The sequence below is a fragment of the Protopterus annectens genome, chromosome 9.part0 (genome assembly GCF_019279795.1).
Source record: "Protopterus annectens isolate FY-2018-M chromosome 9.part0, PAN1.0, whole genome shotgun sequence".
In the NCBI taxonomy this organism is placed as follows: Eukaryota; Metazoa; Chordata; order Ceratodontiformes; family Protopteridae; genus Protopterus; species Protopterus annectens.
Window position 1 is genome coordinate 600,657,826 of NC_056743.1, and position 21,545 is coordinate 600,679,370.

The 21,545-nt window shown below is 37.9% G+C and overlaps 1 protein-coding gene across 1 annotated transcript in view; it reads right to left on the reverse strand.

Moving 5' to 3' along the window:
* DOCK5 (dedicator of cytokinesis 5) overlaps positions 1-21,545 on the reverse strand; it is a gene marked incomplete in the record, with an annotated part of 3,482,443 nt that overhangs the window by 1,196,279 nt on the left and 2,264,619 nt on the right. The window contains 1 exon segment of the mRNA XM_044083155.1: positions 13,999-14,097. Coding sequence (XP_043939090.1) covers positions 13,999-14,097 — 99 coding nt within the window.

Genomic DNA, 21,545 nt, shown 5'->3' on the forward strand with positions numbered 1-21,545 from the left:
CACGAAGGCTCATCAATTTCATCCTGACTGGACGAGCGACTGATGCCATCTTTATTTTTTAAACACCTTTATTAAATTATCAATTAAGACATAGGCAGAGATACATTAATAAAAACATACATAATTTTAATATTTTTCTAATTTAAATACAATACACACCACATATATTTTCTTTGCTATCATCAGTCTACTATTACAAAACATTGCTGAATTCTGGCCTTCCCTTAAACCACATTCCTCCTCCTCTCTTGAACATTGTGCATGTACTGTTTCCAGAATTTCCACTTATTTATAAGTAAATTGCTCTTACCCTTTTCTAAAGATCCATCTCTCCCAGTTCTTTTATTTCCTTTATAACATTCAGTACCTCAAATACAGTTGGTCTAGATTTTGACTTCCACTTTACAGTAATTGCTTTTTTATTAGCCGACAGAATTAAACTTAATAAGGCCTTACTATGTCTACGCAATTCAGACCCTGCATCCCAGCTCAAACAAATCGCTTGCTACTTACAGCCATTTGCTCACCCAATATTTGACAGAGCACACTGTAAGGAATTTTTAAAATCTGCCAACTTATTACACTGCCAACACATATGTTGCCATTTTCTTCTCTGTTACACCTCCATCATTTGCTATCTACTTGAGGAAAATATTTTGAAGTCTGCTAGGGGTATAAAAATACCTAAGCAAACACTTCCATGCAAAAATCCTAAACCTACTGGACTTGGTTGCATAATTTGAAACCATACACGTCTTCCCATTGCTTTCTTGTAAACTGTTTTTCCAGTCTCTCTTCACAATCTTTTCTCATCTCCTCTGATTGATTCTAATAGTTATCATGCAATGATTTACAAGCCCTACTAATTATCCATTTTTTTAAAAGCTGCTACTGTTCAAGATTCAACTAAAAACTCTACCAGAGGTCTTTCACTTAAAATTCCCCTATCCATTTCTCTTTGCCTGCACTCCTGACATCAAGCCCTGGTAGGGAAGGCTATCTCTACCCTGCAATCCAATTGGCTTCTTGGCCTTATCCCATACCTTTCCTGCTTGAGTTACTTGCTCTCAATACCTTGGGTTCCTTTACCAGGCTTCGCTAGTAAATTCCAGCCCCCCCCTCCCTCTTGACTATTTTCTGTAGTCTTACCTGCAGTCATTCCTATTGGGAAAATCTCCTTTATCCACTCTTGTATTGGCTTAGTTCTTAGAATACTTTCTGCTACTTTATGAACATAATATTCTGTAAGTTTGGCATTCTCCTTACGAATCTGTATCCAAAATCCGACTCTCTCTTTCTTGAACTTCCACCTTGCTTCATCAACATCCTTTTGCTTGTGTTATGTATATGAGCGTTAACTGTTTAGCTCTAAAATATCCCTTCAAATCTTGATTTATTGGAAGGCTCATTGTGTTCCACTTAACTCTTGCCCTCTTTCCCTTCCAGATAAATTCCTTCAATTGTTTATTAAATTATTATCCACAACTTCTCCAAGGGTTGATAAAAGTATGCTTGACCCTTATACGAGACTAAAGGGACCAACACATTTTTACTGCTTGCACCTTACTATCCATAGCCATAAATAATACTAAATTGAAAAACTGCAAACTCTTATTTTTTGTTTACTCTCTTCCCACTATCCTTGGGTGCCAAAACAGAAGCTTTACTAATCCATACTCCTAAACACTTCATCCTATCATGGACCCATAAATATGAGCATTACTGAACCAATCTGTGTGGGGTACATCATTTACAGCTATATCTTTGTTTTATCTTCATTAATTTTATATCCCAAAAAGACTTGCAAGTGGTTCAAAATATTCCACAACACTGAAATGGCTTTTTCTGGATTTATGAGGTACAAAGTAAAAATATCATCTGAAAATAATGCCAACTTTTCATTATTACCATACCAATTATATCCTTGTATTTCCTTGTATCCTTGAATTTCTGAGCCACTTATTTTCTTTGTCAATGGCTCTAAATATAAAACAAACAACAAAGGGGAAACATGATACCCCTTGTCTGGTTCCTTTTATCTGACAGGAAACCTTGCACTTTGGATTTTTGCCTCCAATCCCTCATATAGCCTCCTGAGTAATCGTATAATTGTGTCAGGGAATACAAATACTTCCATTGTTCTACTCAAGATATCAGCTTTCTGTGTCGAATGTTTTCTCTGCACCGTGACCCAACAACAGTTGTACGTTCTTGCATTTTACTTCCCTCTAATCACCACCACCATTCGATTAATGTTGTCAAACGTTTCCCTCTCCTCCACAAAACCACTCTGATTCAGACCTATCAATTTTGGCAACACCTTTGCCATTCTTTAAGCTGGTATAGACAAACACTTTATAATCACGGTCTAAAATTGAAAAGGGTCTATATGAAGCAGGGTCTGAAGGGACTTTCCCACTTTAAGGTAACACAGCCACCACAGCTTTCTTCCAAGATACCGGTGCTTCCCTTCCTTTTAAAATACTGTTAAAACCTTCCACATCTTTATCACTTTCGTCTCTACTAATTTCCACAAAAATACCATCTGCTGCAGGAGACTTTCCTGAAGACTGATTACACATCACTGTTTTTATGTCATCACTTCCTATTCTACCTGTTAGTTGTTGAGTCTAGTCTACCTCTAACCTTGGCACAATTGTCTTCCATAAATATTTCCATTTGTACTCTCTTGATTTTTCTTATTTCTCTTTTATATAAACTTTCCAAAAAAAATCTGGAATATCTCCAACACCTCTCCAGGATCTCTGGTTATTTTTATTGTTATAGATTCCCTACATTTGGTGACAACTCTTTCAAAGTTCTGTTGTCCAAGTCATTGTGCAAAAAGTTTTTCTGCTCTGGGGTGGTTATCAAAAACCAGTTCCCCATCTGTAATCATTCTAAACTCATGCATATTATACAGATATACTCCCTTATTTTTTATTTAGCACTCTCCATTTGCTCCTCCTCCTCTTCTATGAGATTACCCTTATTCTGCAATATTTTAACCTTTATCAGCCTGTCCAAGTAATTTCTACTGCTTCTTACCCATAACTCTTTCTGTCTTATTTCAACCTTATTTTTAAAACTCAATTTTCATTTTATTCCAGTCACTAGCTAGAACATCTGAAGACATTTTTAATTTCCTCAATAACTCAAATTATTTCTACTACTCATTCCTTAAATTCCTCTTTTTTTAGCAGTTAGATGGAGAAGCTCCAGTATCTCATTTTTACTTCATTATCCTGCATTTTTATCTTAGCTCTTACTGGCACATGATCTGAAATAGTTACTGGATGTATGTTGAATCTTTCAATTAAATGCACATGGTCCAGTGAAAAACTTCTTTCTAGTCTAACCCAGTTATTGTACACCATGGAGAATAATACCCAAATTCTTCCAGAGTGACTACTACTGAATCCACATCTATTATACAAAATATTTTCATAAATTTCTTCAGAAATCGACCCTCTTTTGTTATACTGTCCTTTCTAAGTCCACCTGATACATCTTTACTATTGTAAATCAAATTCCAGTCCCCACTTATAAATATTCCTGCTGAAAGCTGATTTGTCTCAAAATTTTCTCAAGCTGCATAAAGGCAATTTTTTGATAAATACATGCATAGCAAAGGGCTGTTGCCAAGCTCGGTAAACCTATAACAAGGAAGGTAACAAGAGATCCTGTAGAGGTATTAGAAATATTTTGGAAATTCAATGAAAGTCTGTATAAAACAGAGAAATCTGGAAATCAACAGAGAAATTTGGAAATCAAGAAAAGATAAAAATGGAAATGTTTATGGAAAAATTAAAAATGCCAAGGTTAGAAGCAGACGAGGCACAATTACCAACTATTAGGCTAGGAGGCGATGAGATAAAAATTGTGAAGTATAACCAGTCTACGGGGTCTACATCACATACCCAAAATACCACATCACCAAAGACCAAATGACAGAGATGAGCATGCCGAAACTTCAAAGAAACGAACGACCGCAAACCCAAAATCTTTCCCAGAGTAACCAACCACTAGGCCAAAAACTCACAAAGAACACACTGCACAATCTACAACCTACCCAGGTGGGGGGTTGCACCCCCATACCCCCCAAACTGAATATACCATCTCTGGGACTGCACTAGAGTGGTGAAAAGGGTAAAATCTCCCCTTGCTGGCCCAGTGGTTACTTACCCTGGGAAACCTTTCGGCTATGTGGGTCATTCACTTGAAGTTTCAGCATTTTCATCTTGGTCATCTGGTCTTCGGTTATGTGGTATTTCGGGTATGTGATGTAAACCCCCAATCTACAGGAAAGCCCCCAGGAATAGATGGCATTCCTGTGGAAATTTGGAAGCTAGGAGAGAAAAAACTGATAAAGATCTGGAAGGTTTTGTTTAACAGTATTTTAAGAGAAGAAGGACCAACATCCTAGAAGATATCAGTGGTAGCTGTAATACCTAAAGAGGGTAAAGATCCATCAGACCCAGCTTCATACAGGCCTACTTCAATACTAAACCATGATTATACAGTGTTCATGTCTTTAATGGCTAAAAGAATGAGAAAAGCAATGCCAGAATTGACAGATATGGATCAAGTGGTTTTGGGTGACAGATATGGATCAAAGTGGTTTTGTGGAGGGGAGGCAAACATTTAACATTAACAGAACATTGGTGATCCGGTGGGAAGCAGAATGTAAAAAAATACCATTGTTGTTGTTGGTGGGTCTTAATGCAGAGAAAGCATTTGACAGAGTAAGTTGGAACTCTATGAGCAGGGCAATGGACGCATTTCCATTTCCTGAAAAAATATAAGGTTGTTTAGGAGGAAATATGTGGGATTGGAGGAGAAAACTGAAGTAGCTGGCGTCCTCTCTGATAATTTCTGCTTGAGCAGAGAAACCAGGCATGGGTGTCCTCTTTCCCCTTTGTTATTTCCATTACATTTAGAACCACTGGCAAAGATAATAAGGGACTCCGAAATCCAAGGATATAATTGGTATGGTAGTCAAGAAAAGTCATCTCTGTTTACAGATGACATTATTTTATACCTGATTAAATCAAAAAGAGATATTACAGTGTTGTGGAACATTCTGTATCTTTTTGGGATACAAAATTAATGAAGCTAAAACAAGGCAATATCAGTAAATTATGGACCCACAAACGAATTAATTCAACAATATCCATATTTATGGGGACAGCATTAAATTAAGTATTTAGGAGTATGGATTAAAAATTATTCTGGTGCAGCAGCTAAAGATGTGTGGGAAGAGACTAAACAAAATATAATAGAAAAACAGAAAATGGAAACTTTGTTGGATGGATATGGATAGTAAGCTACAAGCAGTCAAATTGTTTTTAGTCCCTTTAGTCTTATACACAGATCAGGCATATTTTTATCAACCAGAGGAGAAGTTGTGGATAGCAAGCTGAAGGACTACCTGGGAGGGCAAGAGTCAAGTGGGATAAGCTGATTCTTAAGAGTAGAACAGGATGGATTGGTATTACGCAATCTGAAGGGGTATTTCAAAGCTACACAATTAAGGCTCCTATACATACTGCAAGCAGAAAACTATAATTCAAAGTGGAAAGGGATGATGTTAAACACAGAGGAAGATGAAGAAACAATGAGATACTGGGATTTTGTATGCATGCCTTTAAGGAAAATAACAATAATCATACAGAATATTATATCCATAAAGTAGCAGAAAGTATTCTAAGAACTAAGCCAACATAGGAATGGAGAAAGGAGATTCTGCCGATAAGGATGACTGCAATTAGAGATACAGACAACAAGCAAGAGGGGGCTGGAATTTACTGAAAAAAACTAGCAAAGGAACCAAGGTACTGGCAGCAAATAACTAGAAAGGGAAAGGTAAGAGGCCATGAATTTATTTAGACTGCAGGTTAGAGATTGTCTTCCCTATCAAGGATTGACAGAGTATAGGCAGAGAAAGAAATGGGGGGGGGGTCCTAAATGAAAGACCAGCACTGGTAAGAGTTTTTAGTAGAATCTAATACAGAAGCTGCCATTAAAAAAGGAATAATCAGTACAGCATAAAAATATTGCATGATAACTATAAAAAATCAGTGAGAGGAGGTTAGACAGGATTGGGAAAATAGACTGGATAAGCAATTCATAAACAAACAAAAAAAAAGAATGGGAGGCTATATGTACTTCTCCCAAATATGCAACAAAATCTAGAATATTTAGGATTTTTGCTTGGAAACATATACAGAGATATTTTTATACCCCAAGTAGATTCCAGAGAACTTTTCTTCTGGTAGACAGCAAATGTTGAAGGTGTGACAGGGAAGAAAGATGTACTTGAAACATATTTTCTGGGAGTGTGGTTGGTTGGCAGACTTTAAGGATTCCCTGAGGGATGCACTGTCAGAGATGCTGGGTGGATAGATTGGTGTGACGAGGGAGATTATTTTTTCTGAGCTATGATACAGAATTGGAATTGCCTAGACATGGTAAGGCCTTGCTGTGTCTAATTATGGTGGCTGCAAAAAAAGCAATTACTAGAAAATGGAAATCAAAATCTAAATTAACTATATCAGAAGTAGGGAATATGGCAACAGAGATAAAACAACTAAAACTGAGATAGTCAGAAAAGGGTATGAGCATACTACATAGGAAAAAAATGGGAATTGTGGGAACAATAAGTACAGGGGAAGAATGAGTTTAAAAGAAGACAGGACTTGAACATTGTAATGTTTGACTGAAAATGATTGGGTTGACAATAAGTGATGTATAATGTTTGTAACTGGGAGGGTGTCAGCATGCTTTGTGGTGTAAAAATGCTTGCAACTAAGATTGTGTTGGTGTGGTTTGTCTTCGTTATATAAATGTATGACTGCTTATGTCGTAAACTGCTTAAAAAACAGGCAGAAATTGAATAATTTATGTAATGTTACTTAGGTTATATGATACATAATACATGTGAAGTATAATGTTTGTTAATGTTAATTTGTTAATACAGTTTGATTACTTTTGTATAAATGTGCCTAATGTCACAAGTGATAACTCAATAAAGGTGTTAAAACTGCTAGATTAAAAAAAGAATATAAATGCATGCTGTTGTAATGCTCCTCAAATACCACTACCCCCTTACTACCACACATCTACCATTGTTGCCTTTTTCCCCCTCATCTACCACTACTTGAGCCCCTCTAGCAATTAGTATAAATACTCACCCTTTTTCTCTGTCCCTGACATTCTTCTGAATTTCAATTCTGAAATCCTCTGTCAAATCTACATGCTTATTTATTTGCAAGTGTGTCTCCTATAGCATTGCTATTTGCACTCTGCATTTCTTAATATAATTCAAAATAATTTCCTTTTTATCTATACCTCTAAGGCCATTCACATTACAGGATAATATGGGCAGCACAGCCATCATGATAAAAAGCTAATGTTCCCAACTATTATACATGGCAGTTTTTTTGAATGTGTATTTCCAGCTTTTGAATAGCATGCATATACTAATGTTTTGCAGGCTATTCTTTTCTACAGTTGCTTCTTCTCATCTCCATTTCAAACTATGTTATATTTTTTAAGACTTTTTGTTTTAATGAAAACTAACAAAACAAATGTAAATATAAAATGCCCCATCCCCAGTTATGTAGATCTTCAAATCATGAAGTTTAACTCTCCAGAAGGGAAGTTCCCCAAACCACAGCTGCAACTACAGGCATTACCTAACCTAAAATTAAGGTTAAACATCCTGAAGTGCATGTTACAGCCTGTGCTCCCACTTAGACCGATTGCTGTCTGTTCTTTTCTCATTCCCCTTCTCCTCCCAGACATGAAAAACAGCTTGTATGCTTTCAGAAAGCATTCATTTTAAGCCCCAAGAAATAGGGTTGCCACCTTTTCATATGGCCAAAGCTGGACATATTTTGTAGAAACGTTAGATTTTGCAGGGCAAAACATACCCACGGCCAGTACAAAGGACAGAACTTCATTTTTTGCCCAAATAAAAGCTTATTCTTGTAGCATTTTAGTTGTTTATTCTGTTTCTTTTAACAGGTGTTTAAGACACAAAATAATTGTTTTATGCAACTATTACAGAAAATGTAGGAAATTATTTGTCCTAAAATCTCAGGACATTTGCCATTTTTTAATTTTGTTTGCAGGACACAACTGCCCAAAGAGGGACTGTCCCTCGCAAAGTGGGACAGGTGGTAACCCTAGCAAGAAAAAGTGCACTGGCTATCTTTATTACTAAATTGTCACTGTTATATTAACTGCATTTAAGTATTAAGGCTGCTAGGGAGTTTATTACCTCTTATTCACATCCCATAATTACATTTTTTCACTGAACTACTTGCCACTGTACCTTTAAATTTTGCATCTCCCTTCAGAAAGGATACTCAAATTTCTCAAGATAAACTGCTTGCACCTACAGATGGGTCTGTATCATTTTGTCAAATCCCACATCAGCGAATACCTCTTTGAACACCTATTAATTGAAGCTCCTAATCAGCAAACGGACTTCAGTGAAACTTTCCTAGGGCAAACCAAAATTAGACCACCCTAACAACCAAGAACAAAATCATGAAACTAAACACCTACTGAGGTGGGGGGCGGGCTATGCCACCCTGCATCCCCCAACTAAATATACCAACTATAATGAGAAAAAGGGAAAATTCCAGATGGTGGCCAACCATTGTTTTGCCCTAGGAAAACTTTTGCTTAAAAGTCAGCTCGCTGATTAGAAGCTTTAATAAATAGGTATTCGATGAAGAGGTATTCACGGATGTGGGATTTCACAAAGTGATACAGACCCCATGCAGACGGTTTGTCTCCATGAAAATGCACTCGGCAATGAGTCTGTAAAGTTTACTCAGAAAAGAATGCACAGTGGCCCTCAGCTGCACACATCTCAACTCCACTAAACATTTGCCAGTGAAAAACAAACACGTTAATATTGTTGCAGTTTAAGAAGCAGAGATCTGTCACATTTTTGAGTACCAGGTTAAGTACTTTTGAACCTCAGATGGGTGTGCGCACTATCTGGTCAAGGGTACTTTGTTAGTGAAGTCTAGGAATTGTTGTGCCTGCAAGTGTGAAACAGTGTATTGGTCCCAGTCGGTAGAGGCATAGTTAAAGTCTCACATAAATAGGGTATTTAGCTTAAACGTAAGTGTCTCTCCAGTAGGTCCCGGTACGAGCTATGGGATTCTAGGGACAAAAAGGATGACCTACAGCTTGCTAGGATATGGTAAGGGATGGCCTATGGTGAATTGTATGTGGATAAATTCAAGAGCACTGTCCTGTTTAATCAACACAGAGTTATGCTTTTTGCTAATACGGAATGAGACAAACTCCGCCTTTGGATAGGTTAAAAGCAGAGATGCACAGCAAAGATCCCTTGGAGGAGGGGAGGTGACGCTAAATGCAGATCCTGGGGCAAGCGTTAGTTCAAAATGCCGAAGCTTGGTGGTAGCCTTCAGCACAAGTGTGCAAACATATGCACATACTGGGGGCCTCCATTTTGAGGAGTCTCAGATATTCCCATACCCCAAATCATAAGTTAGGGCCACCACAGGCACCCTCACTGCCAAGATGTCAGCAAGGGTATGAGCACTATCTTAGCTTCCTGAATGACAGCCTCCAATAAACGATGAAATTCCTGGTGATGGGAATGCACATAAAAGGCTTGATGGACAGTGGGCAGAGGGGTAAAGGGCATACAAGAAAAACAAAAGACAGCACAGGAAAATTCTGGAAGTGATCCACTTCACACAGAGAATGAAATCATCCATGGAAGAGGAAATCCATAAAAATCTTGATAGTCCTGCTCTTCTGTCTGTGTGATTAACACCCCATCAGTTGCACACTTCCCAAGTATCAGGAGCACTGCCAATAATGCTCTAAATGTAAAAAATGTAACAGCATAGCAATCATACTACAGAATAATGATGGAATCAGCAAAGGGGGCAGCCAAATTGTTTCCTGATGCTCTCAGTCAGAGCAAAAGGTAATGCACATACAAATTAAATGTGAACAGACTGGTTACAAGCCAGGAAAATAGTCAAAGTAGTAAACTATATGAAGTGAAATTTTAGTGTATATTAGTCACACTTCTGATTTATCCGGAGTAGATGAAGTGACCATGTAACATAACCATAGCCAGCTTTAGGCACCCATGAAAACTGCTGTAGGGGGGAGGAAAGAAAATAGCGATTGGTTGCAGCAGATACTAGAACAGCCCTCTCAGGTGCCTTTATGTGACTGCTTGCAATGGCAAGCTAATTCTAGAGCGCATTTCTGTTTTTTTGGCAGGCAAATAGGGATGGAGCTGATGACATCCTTGTGCTGCAATCTTTCAGGTGTGCTGTTTGCATATAAAGGGCCTGATTAGTTACAGCACTTTCCTCTTTTTACTGCTGTTCTGCAGAAGGCAAAAACTAAAGGGGTGGGCATTCTTTCTGATGCAAGAAACAATAACATAAGGAATCATGACCCAAACTTCGTTCATCACCAAAACATTGCAAATAAACTGCAACATTCCAGAATGATGCGGACTCCAAAGTGGTGGTCAAAAAGACAGCAAACCAGCTTCAATATCTACATATTTTGCATTCTTTTTGCAATAATTCAGTGCTGAAATTGAATTTATCACTCATCCTCTTAAAATTTGCAACCACTCCCTCTTAACAAAACAATTAGTTTCATCATTTCATTCATTCCTTCCACTTCTGTTTTATATTTTCTTTTGAAGCAAGTAGATACAATGCTCCACACATCATTCTGTAAATCACTGGAGACAAAAAAAAAAAAAAAAAAAAAAAAAAAAAAAAACGTCCATTATTTTGCTTCATATTCATGCACTTTCCATCACAAAATTTTTGCTTTTCTGGTAAAACATTGAGGATTATACTTCATTAACAATTGTCACTTTTTTTTCTCAAAAAGAAGGTCTATAGTGAACACAGAAGTGTCTATATTTGCTGGGAGGGGAGTGTGTGTTTATTAGAGTAAGTTTTATTTATTTATTTATTTTTATTTATTTATTTAACATTTGTTGACCGGGAAAGTCCGACTAGGTACCACAGATCCTGTTTTCAGCGGAGGCCCTGGGAGAAATGCTCCAGACGCATGTCTTTAAAATGTGGGAGGAAACCGGAGTACCCGAAGGAAACCCACGCGAACGCAGGGAGAACATGCAAACTCCACACAGAAGGCACCCTGGCCGAGAATCGAACTAGAGAACCTCTTGCTGTGAGGCGACAGCATTAACCGCTGCACCACTGCGCCGCCCAGCGCAGTTAACTTCTTGTTATTCACTAATGTGTTTAGGAATAGTAATGGCCATAATTTCTTTCACTTTCTATCAGCATTAACTATTATGGTTGTGTGATTTCTTTCACCTTCCTTCACAAACATAAGACTGTCATAATGCTTTTCTGCAATAGTGCACATGCATGTGTGGGTGACGGGGTGCAGTGTCCTTAACCATACTTACACATGACAGATGGCTATCAGTGGTGGCTTGGCAGGAGCAGAATGCATATTAAAGCAACTGCTCATTGACACAATGGTGGCACAGTGAGGAGATTTGGTACTTCACAGCTTTTGGTCTGGTTGAGTTCTTGACTGATGTTTTTTTACTGTGAAACCTGCATGCCCTCCCTGTCTCTATGTAGGTTTATATATATGTCGTGGCCTCCTTTGACCCTCCAAAGACATACCATAACAGAAATGGAATTACTATTATTTGCCTCAAGGTGTAATGTGTGTTTATGTTTGCGCATCTTATAATAGAACAGGATTGGCATGGGCAAGGGAAGTGTCTGTGTGTGTGTTACAATTATACAACTGGTTTTATCTGTTGTCACGTACAGTGCTGCTGGGCACATAGCTAACTTTTCAGGACATCAGTAAAACAAAAAAAACAGTTAACAAGTAATTATCTTTCAAAAACATAATGTAAAATCCACCACAGAACATCCATACCCTTATAGCTACATATGCCTGATGGCCACACACACCAGACTGTAAAAGTGGATTTTTGGCATGGACTTGCCTACTCCATCTATTCTAAAACTGGTCCTTCTCAAATGTGTGCACAGAAGGCTGTTGTAGCTTGTATGGAACTGGAAAAAATGTAGTCATTGTGTTGCTATGGCTTTTGTAGGAGCTGGGGACAGTTTGTCATTATTTTTTGACTTTCTTCGAAAACCTCTGAAATGAGCACAGAAGGTGACTAACCATATTACTAGACCTGGAGACAGTGTGGTCATTATTTCTTAACTTTTTTTATAAGCCTGAAAGGTGAGCACAGGGATCACTATAGATTGTGAAGGGGCAAAGTACTGTTTACAAGCTGGACTACATTATTTTAATAATTAATTTTTCACTTTCCTTACAATCAAACACGAGACACTTAAACATTGAGGTACGGAAGCATGACATTTATGTATGCCTGACAGCAGTAAGTTGAAATATGTTACTGTGTTCTATTTACTATTTTAGTTTCATCTCACCTTGACATCAATGGGGCACACATAAGGTGGCAGCCTTTTGGGAGTAGAGGTGAAGTAGCATGCTATACTCATGTATGACAGCAGCACTTGAAATATATGACTGTGGCCACTTCTGTCATTTTCTTCCTAGGCTAATATCAGAAGGAGATAAAGGATACATAATTTCATTTTTGGGGGGTTGGGAGGCAGGCAGGCAGTACCCACAGACAGGATTTAAGTATCCTCATAAACATCAGTATTCTCAATTTATTGTGAACTACTATTTTCTCAGCTGTGAACATTAAGCCATGGACACAGCTTATTTCCTCCTTGACAGCAAAGAGAAAAAAAAAGCGTGGCAACTTCCTTTCTTATTCATGATTTCTTTTCAAGCTATCTTTGAATCAAAAAGTCAGAAAAAATTATCTAAAATGCACTTCAGAGCATGTGCCATGGCTGCCCCAGGCCTCAGGCTTAATTCAATCACTTTTATATAGTTATTCCTATACAGTGTAGTCTTTACCAGTTAGGATGTGTTGAAAAGATATATAAACAAATCAGAGTAAGACTGAAATTCTTTTCTTAGTCATGAATTTTTTTCAGACCATCATTGGATGAAAAGATTGTTTAAAAGATAAAAATCCCTTAAGATGCAGCCCCTATCTTAATTCGGTTATTTAACACCAGTCTTAGGCAGTTAACAAGTGTCAAAAGGATGCAGGAAAAAAAAGCTGAAGTGCAAAACAAAATGGGACACACAGAAAAAAGTAATCCGAACTGCATAGTGAGGCCAGCATGGGTATGACTGGGGTGGGGGGGCTAAGGACTGGGTTATTAGTAGGACAGTAGGTGGACAGTGGGGGCACTACCATGGAGTCATTTGTCTAGGACACAATTTCACCTAAGCCAGCTGGAGACACTAGGTTATTGTAATGTATCATCATTGCAATTAAATACCTACCCCTGTAAATGTCTGTCTGTGGGAGGGGCTAAATTGGTGCTGTACATGTGTGGCACACAGGCCTGTTGTAACGTCATATCACTGCAACTACACTACTGTATGTGTGCCTAAATCTTTGTAGTAATAACTAAATGCATGCTATGGAGTGGTGGCAATAACAGGCTTATAATTAAACTGGAAGTGATCAGTGGGCCCAAACTTGAAACCTGCTGAGGGTCCCGAACACAATACAGTACAATATGAGCTATGCAAGTTTTTCAGTAAAAATGCAGCTGAAGCAAGCCTGTACAAACATTTTTAAATGTGAAGGAGAAATAAGAAATTGTGGCTGAAAGTCAAGCACAATAAATTCAGGGAAAATAAAAGGCAAAGCAATGTATTTGTCTTTAATGACTGTGGGACTCAGAAATGAACCACCAAATGGCTCAAATTCAGACTGTTACACAATTAAACATACAAGTCTAATCACAGCTGATGGCATAATGTGGGAAGCATCTGTAGAAAGTGACAACAGTTCTATGTTTTTTCACACTTGTACTTCTTACTGCACATGCAACAGAAACTTACTATGATGTCTTGTCTTGTTTTAAAAGTGCTGATGTAATGGCTGTAGTGCTGGTCTTGCATTTGTTTCAGGACTGCCGTCATACATGCCACAAAACTACCCTGAAAGCAGAAGAGCAGAAAAAATAAAAACATGCAATTTTAAACCAAAACAAGGGCTGGAGTGACAAAACTTTATGGTAGTTTAGATCCTGACATGAAAACATGACATTTTTTTTTTTTTAAACCAGAAACATTTTTATTAAATTATTGACTATGGCATAAGCAATCATACATTTATATAAATGAAAACAAACCATACTGACAATTTTACTTGCAAATATTATATGTCACATAATACAGCCAGTCATTGTCAAACATTACAATGCTCATTCAAATCATGCCTTCTTTTAAACCTCATTTCCTGCTCTGCATGTACTGTTCCCACAATTCTCACTTTTCCTATGCAATTTGCTCCTACCTTTTTCTAAAGATCCCATTTCCAGTTGTTTTAAATCTGTTACTATATTTACTTGTAATACAGTTAGTTTAGACTTTGATTTCCATTTTCTAGTAATAGCACCATAATTAGTTTCAGCAAGGCCTTACTATGTCTAGACAATTCTCATTCTGTTATCACAGCTCAAGAAATCATTCCCATAGTTTACCAATTTGCTCATCTAATACTTCTGATAGACAAGTCTTCAGGGAATTTTTAAAGGCTGACAACCCGTTACACTCCCAGAAAATATGTTCCCAGTTACCCTTTTTCTTCTCCATCACACCTCCAACATTTGCTATCTACCCGAGGAAAAAGTCTTTGGAGTCTACTTGGGGCTATAAAAATACCTGTTTAACACTTCCAAGCTAAGATCCTAAATCTTTTGCTGCATATTTTGGAAACACAGAAAACATGACAGTCTTGAGCTTGTCAATAAGCATGAAATCCCTGGACAAAGAGACTTTTGCCCTTTCACACAAATTACCAACTTCTTTATAGTTAATCAAAAAAAAAAAAAAAAAAGTTTCCAACTAAGTGACCAAAAAATCAACACATTCGAGAATCATCGTCCCATGCAGGCTCTTTAAAGCATTTCAGTTAATAAACTTACAAGACGTTTTACACATTAACAACAGGTGGTGCTCCAAGATAGCAAAGGTGGCACAGTGGTAACTGCTCAAAGGAGCAGTGAGATTGTGTGCTGAGGCTTATTTATACAAAGTCGTGGGGGCGGGGGCTAATTCATGGGGGCGGGGCCTAATTCAAGAACATGCAAATACTAGGAGTGGGAAGCTGCTGTTTAAGTAACATTTCCTATTACATACACAGGAAAACAGGAATACTAAGTGAATTATGCAGTCCATCTATTTTCAAGCCCTGCACTTTTGGCTGTTTCATTCTGAAATGCATGCTAATATTCAAACAAGTTTTTAAACTCAAAAAGTACCAGTCTCTTCATTACCATTGGAAGTAAAATAAGAGCATGATACTGTCACAGCAGCCATTCTCCATAAGTCAATATTCAACATTAACCTTACATTTTCTAAAAACAATTTTGCTGTGTTAACTTTTCACTATCCTGTGGAAAAAGTGCCACCATTCCTGGCTGCCTACAGTTTCTGTTTATCTTTTTGTGACAAACATTTATTTTCTTTTTAAATACTCCACTGACATTTCCCCTGTTTCTGTTTCTGTGCAGTTCAAACATAACACTGCAATATTAATGCACCCATCACCCTCTTTTCCCCATTTCTTGGTCATGGGGTCAGGTTATCCATGATTTTTCTAAAAGTTTTGATAGTTACAACAATGCATGAATACATATACATGCTTGTTTTCATCTACTTACCTTTCTCCAAGTACATTCCTGAGCTTTCTGAGTAGAATATGCTTATTATAAGGGCTGCTAAAACATGGCAAATACTAACCAGAACAGTGTTCACTAGAGAAGGAGAGAGAGTACAGATTTATTACATTCCCTATTTCAGGTTTCTAGAAAGGATAATTATGTCAGCAACTTGTTATAACAGATGCCTGAGAAGCATCACTACTACAGTCGTAACCTTTAACTTTATAGGTGCTTAGGTATATACTAGGCTAATGATCACTAGGGCCTTTATAAACCTAGTCATGCAACCCAAAAGTACCTCACAAGTTATTGTGCTTTAGAGATTATTTAAGGGGTGAATGTTAGTTAGGGCATCATTTACCGACTACCTCAATTCGCTAAAAACATAGGTGTCATGCCACGGGTGAATTTCCAACTTCCCATCCACTGGTTCAGGTTGCACCTGAATACAGTTAGGGAAAGGAACTACTTTACATGAATGAGAAGTCTATTTAATAGTATGAGGATTCTCTGAGATACATATCTGTCCCTCCACCATGTCCTACTTAAGTAGCAAGCAAAGCTTAACTCCTTAGATCTAGTAGTTCTGGTGCTGTTCATTTTGTGAATATGCAAAAGGTCCATCAGATCCTAGATCTAAGGATGCCTTATATGACTGGCATAAATTGCCTTTCAGTAGTTTGTAAGAAACAGTGTATAGAGCTAAGGCTTTGCGGCAATGTGCATAGGACATTGTGTTTACACCCTGTATTCTTTTTGTGAGGAAGCTCTGTGGACAGTCCAGTTATTGCATGTGCCTGGTCATGTATATAAAGATGTGGGCATTATGCTCAATGAGGTTATAACACAAATTGCTATGGATTGTGCTGCTTTACATTCAGCAACAGGCAAGAATTCCAAGCACAATGCGAACAGTTGTTTACCTGCGATGAACTGTATTTTAGACAGGCACTTGTGCAAAATGGGAAATGGGTTGAGGATGGTTTGAAAAGAAATTTAAGTGTATAAGCTTTTAAAGTAAATGACACTTTGTTTATAACTTAACAGACTTATTGATACTGAATTTAATATTTTGAGAAATAGGTTTTCTTTTATACCTGCAAACCATGTAAATTTGGTTACATTAGTTTGTGATATCAAATTACATGTGTAAAGGTAAATCTAAAATATATTATGCATGACACACCTTCAGAAAATAAAGACAAAAATGGTAAAAAAGGTAAGTGTGCATACCCCTATGCTTAAATTCAATGTTAGGTGCATTTGAAAAAAAATGTGTATAGATTTTGGAAAGATTCTGGAAAAGAAACCTACTAAATGGTTTTAGAATTTATCGCAGAATACAAGTGCTTACAGTTGCTAAATAAAAATGGATGTTTTAGATGTATGAAGATAAGTATGGGGCATGAATAGGTATAAAAGAAGAATAATATAACATAACAGAAAACATTAAATGAATAATATATTATTTTAATTATATTTAGCCACAGGAAAAGGTCTTGTATCTGGCCAAGCTTCTAGAGCTTTGCACCCTTCCTCGTGACCAAAGAGGTATAAAGAAGAAGTCAGTCCACAGCATCTTTGGCTCATTCATGCTCAAGGAGCCTGAAATACAGTAGTTCCTAGGTTCCTAAGCTGTCTCCACAAAGACCCACACACTTTCAGAGAATCCCCCCATGATCTGCTCTACCCAGCCTATGCCAAGTTAATCCAGGAAGTTTTACTTTTTATAAGCTTACATAATAAAAATCATAATATAGTGGCAACTATGGCAGAGACAAAGTGAACTGGAAACCATCCAGACCTTGGAAGCCTAGAGTTTTAAAAGAGGATGAACTGAGAGAAAATCTATTGCTACAGTGACTCTACTCAAACATAAAATATTACACTAAGTTCATTGTACAACTGTGTCATATTCTGTGTTTTGATCACTGTCACAGCCATAACCTCTGGAAATATTCCCAAGACTCAACTTGTCTAGGGAGATGGTTGATTCCCTGGAATAGGCAGCAGATGTCCCTGTAGGAGAGCTCAAGTAAAGCCTGGCCTTCACCTGGAAAAGATGTTCAGTTTCTATTGTTTAAAAAGTGTTTGCAAAGGACAGTACAGTTGTATAAGTAAACTTAGCATAACACTAGATGTTCACAAGATCACTGCTGCAATAGCCTTAGCTATACTGGTTATATTCTGCCAAGGATACAACAGTCAACCAGCTTCCGATCACTTTCCACATGACCAAACAGCTCGAGCTGAGACAACTAAAAAGCCAGGTGTGGGCGTAAAGCCCTTTCGAGCTTCCATGCCAACAGACAACGGGAGGTGGATTCCTGAAAGGACAATGCTAGGAGTAAAAACATAAGTGTCCACACCCTGGAATACACAACACACCAAAAAAACGAGGAGGAAGAGAGTGAGTGGCTACTGTAGCAGTGATCATTCGAACATCTACTGTTATGGTACATTTACTTACACAACTGTACTACGCTGTTCATATGGATCACTGGTGCAAGTATCCTTAACTACATGGGCAGATTACCCAAGCTTACTCCATTTCCACCAGGTGGAAGTGGAAGGGTATAGGAGCCCCAGGAGAACAGTCCTAGCAAATTCTGATCTAGGCCTACAAGAAAGTCAAGCTAGTAATGACTTGTAAACATACATATAAAGGACCATGTTGCTGCATCTAAAATACTTCTATAACTAGCCCTTTCCAAAAAGCCATACAAATATCTAAGGCCCTGATACAGTGGGCTTTGAACCTGCCTGGAACAGTTTTGTTGTGGTGAGTGTAACAAAAGGCAATAGCCTGAGGCAACTATTTGGAAATAGTCTGTTTTAAAATAGGTTGTCCCTTCTTCTTACCGTCACAAGAAATGAAAAACTGACCCGAAGATCTAAAAGATTTAGTTCTTTCAAGATAGTACCAAAGTTGTCTGTGGACATTCAAGGTATAGCATATCCTTTCTCCCTCACATTTAACATTCAGGAAAGAAAACAGGGCATTGGGATAACTTGGCTTAAAATAAACTCAGATACCAATTTAGGCATAAAAGAAGGGTTAGTTCTCAAACAAACCCTATCACTGTGGAAAATGTGATAGGGTGACTCACCATAAGAGCTAACAGCTCATACTCTCTTTCCAGAGGTCAGAACAATCAGTAAGTTTTCCACATTAAGAACCTCAAGTCGACAAGACTAGTTGGTGTAAATGTCGCTAGTGTTTGCTTCTCTAACACAAAATTAAAATCCCAAGAAGGGTCCACTGATTTTCTTGGGAGTCCTCTTATGCAAAACCCCTTTCAAAAACATTTTGACAGGAGAATGTGTTGAGAGAGGAGGATCCAAGGGCAGATGTGCTGAAATGACCAATAAATGAACCTTGATGGAGGAGTAAGAAAAGCCATAACACAGTAACTGACACAAATATTGTAAACCCAGAGAAACAATAGTCCTGAATGGGTGTTGGTTATCTTGCTGTCACCGACTAAAAAGCCTTTTCCATTTGTTAATATATGATTTTCTAGTAGCAGGCTTTCTTACCTCCATTAGTATTTGTTGTACATCCTCAGTAAACAGGTGCCTGAAGGGTATTAAGGCTACCAAACTGGCAGTCAGTTGAAGTTGATTGGGTTTGGGGTGCATCAAACACCACTAATCTTGTGTGACTAGATCCATTCTATGAGGAAGCCTGTGGTAAATGTCTCTGACCATTTCCAAAAGAAGGGAGAAGCACTGGTGCCTGGGTCAAAAAAAGCATCCCACAATGATCTTGGAGGATTACTTCTCAATACTCAGATGTACTCCAGATATCAGTGGAAAAGCATACAGGAACATTTCTGTCCAAGGAAAGGAAAAGACATCAGTCTTCCTTTGCCATTCTTGCATGCAGTCCTGGGTAGAATCTTGCCAACTGATTGTTCAGAGAGGAAGCAAATATGTTTACTTGAAGAATTACCCTCAGATGGATCAATTCTTGGAAGACTGCTGATCTAGTTTCCATTCATGCGGGTTTGCCCTTGTTCCTGGTCAGCTTGTCTGCCACATAACTTTGCTTTGAAGGAATGCTGGATGCCTGCAGAGAGACTGTGCTTTGAGGCTATATCCCAAGCTAATGAAGCCAGTGTACAGAGTACAATGTGGTTTCCAGTTGCTTGTTGATGTGCCACGCGGTATTCTCTCTAACTTGAAGGGGTCCAAGGGGCCAAAGATGACGGAGATACCATTCCATCTTTGTCACGTGGCACCTCACCAGGAGTATCAAGAGAATCATATAGATGCTTTAAGACCCACAATCCTGAGGTATTTCCTCACAGTGACTGAAGTCAGAGTGGAAAACCTTAGAAACAGACGTAGAAATAAATCTATTTTGTCCTGTGGAAGAAAAGCTCTTTGAATAGGTTTAGTCCTTAGAATACTTTCTGCTACTTTATGAACAAAATATTCTGTATGGCTGCTGTTAACCTCTTTAAGGATCTGCATGCAAAACACAACTCTTCCCTTATTTCATGAATTCTTCCCCTGCTTCATCGTCATCATTATCCCTTTCCAGTCTGAATCACAGCTTTCTGTTTATGTCATGTATAAGAGAGCCTTAAATGTGTAGCTCTAAAACATTCCTTCAAATCAGGTAATCCTAAACCACCTTGTTCTATTGGAAGGATCAACTTATCCTACTTGACCTTTGCCCTTTTCCCCTCCCAGATAAAATCTGTCAGCTCTTTATTACTTCCACAATTCTTCTCTGGCTAATAAAAAATATGCCTGACCTGTATATTAAACTAAATGGACTAAACATTTTCAGTGCTTACATCTTGCTATGCATAAACAAGAGCTTACAATTTCTCAATTTTTCTATCATCTTTTGTTTAGTCTCTTCCCACATCTTTACCTGCCATAACAATCCTTTTTTACTCAGTCTGGTTAACACTCCAAGAACACAATATCGTATATTAAAAGGAGTCAAAAAAAGACTTTTGAATGTTCTCTTTGAAACTCAGCTTGTGTACAAGATCCCTCACACTAGTGAGAGATTCCAAACACTTTGAAAAAGACACTGCAAAGATAAGCAAGTAATCTAAATAGGGAAAAATGTGGACACCCTTTAGCCTGCAATGATCTATAAATGGAGCTAAGGCAGAGAACTGATAATGTGATCCAGATGCACAAAACCTTTAGAAACGTCTGATGTATGGATGAATAAGGATGTAATGATCAGCATCTTTTAAATCTATTGTTACTTGGAAACTTAAAGAATAAGTAACAGGTTGCGAAGTGACAGCAATCTGAACTTGAGCTCTATCACAAACAGGTTTAGGAAAGAAAGATTCAGACCTGGTCTCCAAGCATTTTCTTTCTATAGCACTAAAAATAACCTTGAATAGATACCTTTCCTAACTTGGGAATGAGGAACTGGTTCCATTACTCCCTGAGATGGCATGTGTTGAAGGAAAGTGGAAATAGAGGAGTCTGGTGTAATGGCTTAAGAATTATCCCCTCGAAAGAAGGGATTTCCTCCCATTGCCATCTACAAGACTGATGAATGATTATCAGAACCCATCTGTCTGAAACTATCTGATGCCAAAAAGAAAAGCGGATATTCAGACTTTCTGGAAGGGAATAGAAACTGCAAAGGTGGTTCAAGGCTTAAATAGTCATTCATATTTACTGAACTGTCCTTTGTTTTGGGGAATTTCTGAATTAATTTTGGAATCCCCCCTGCCA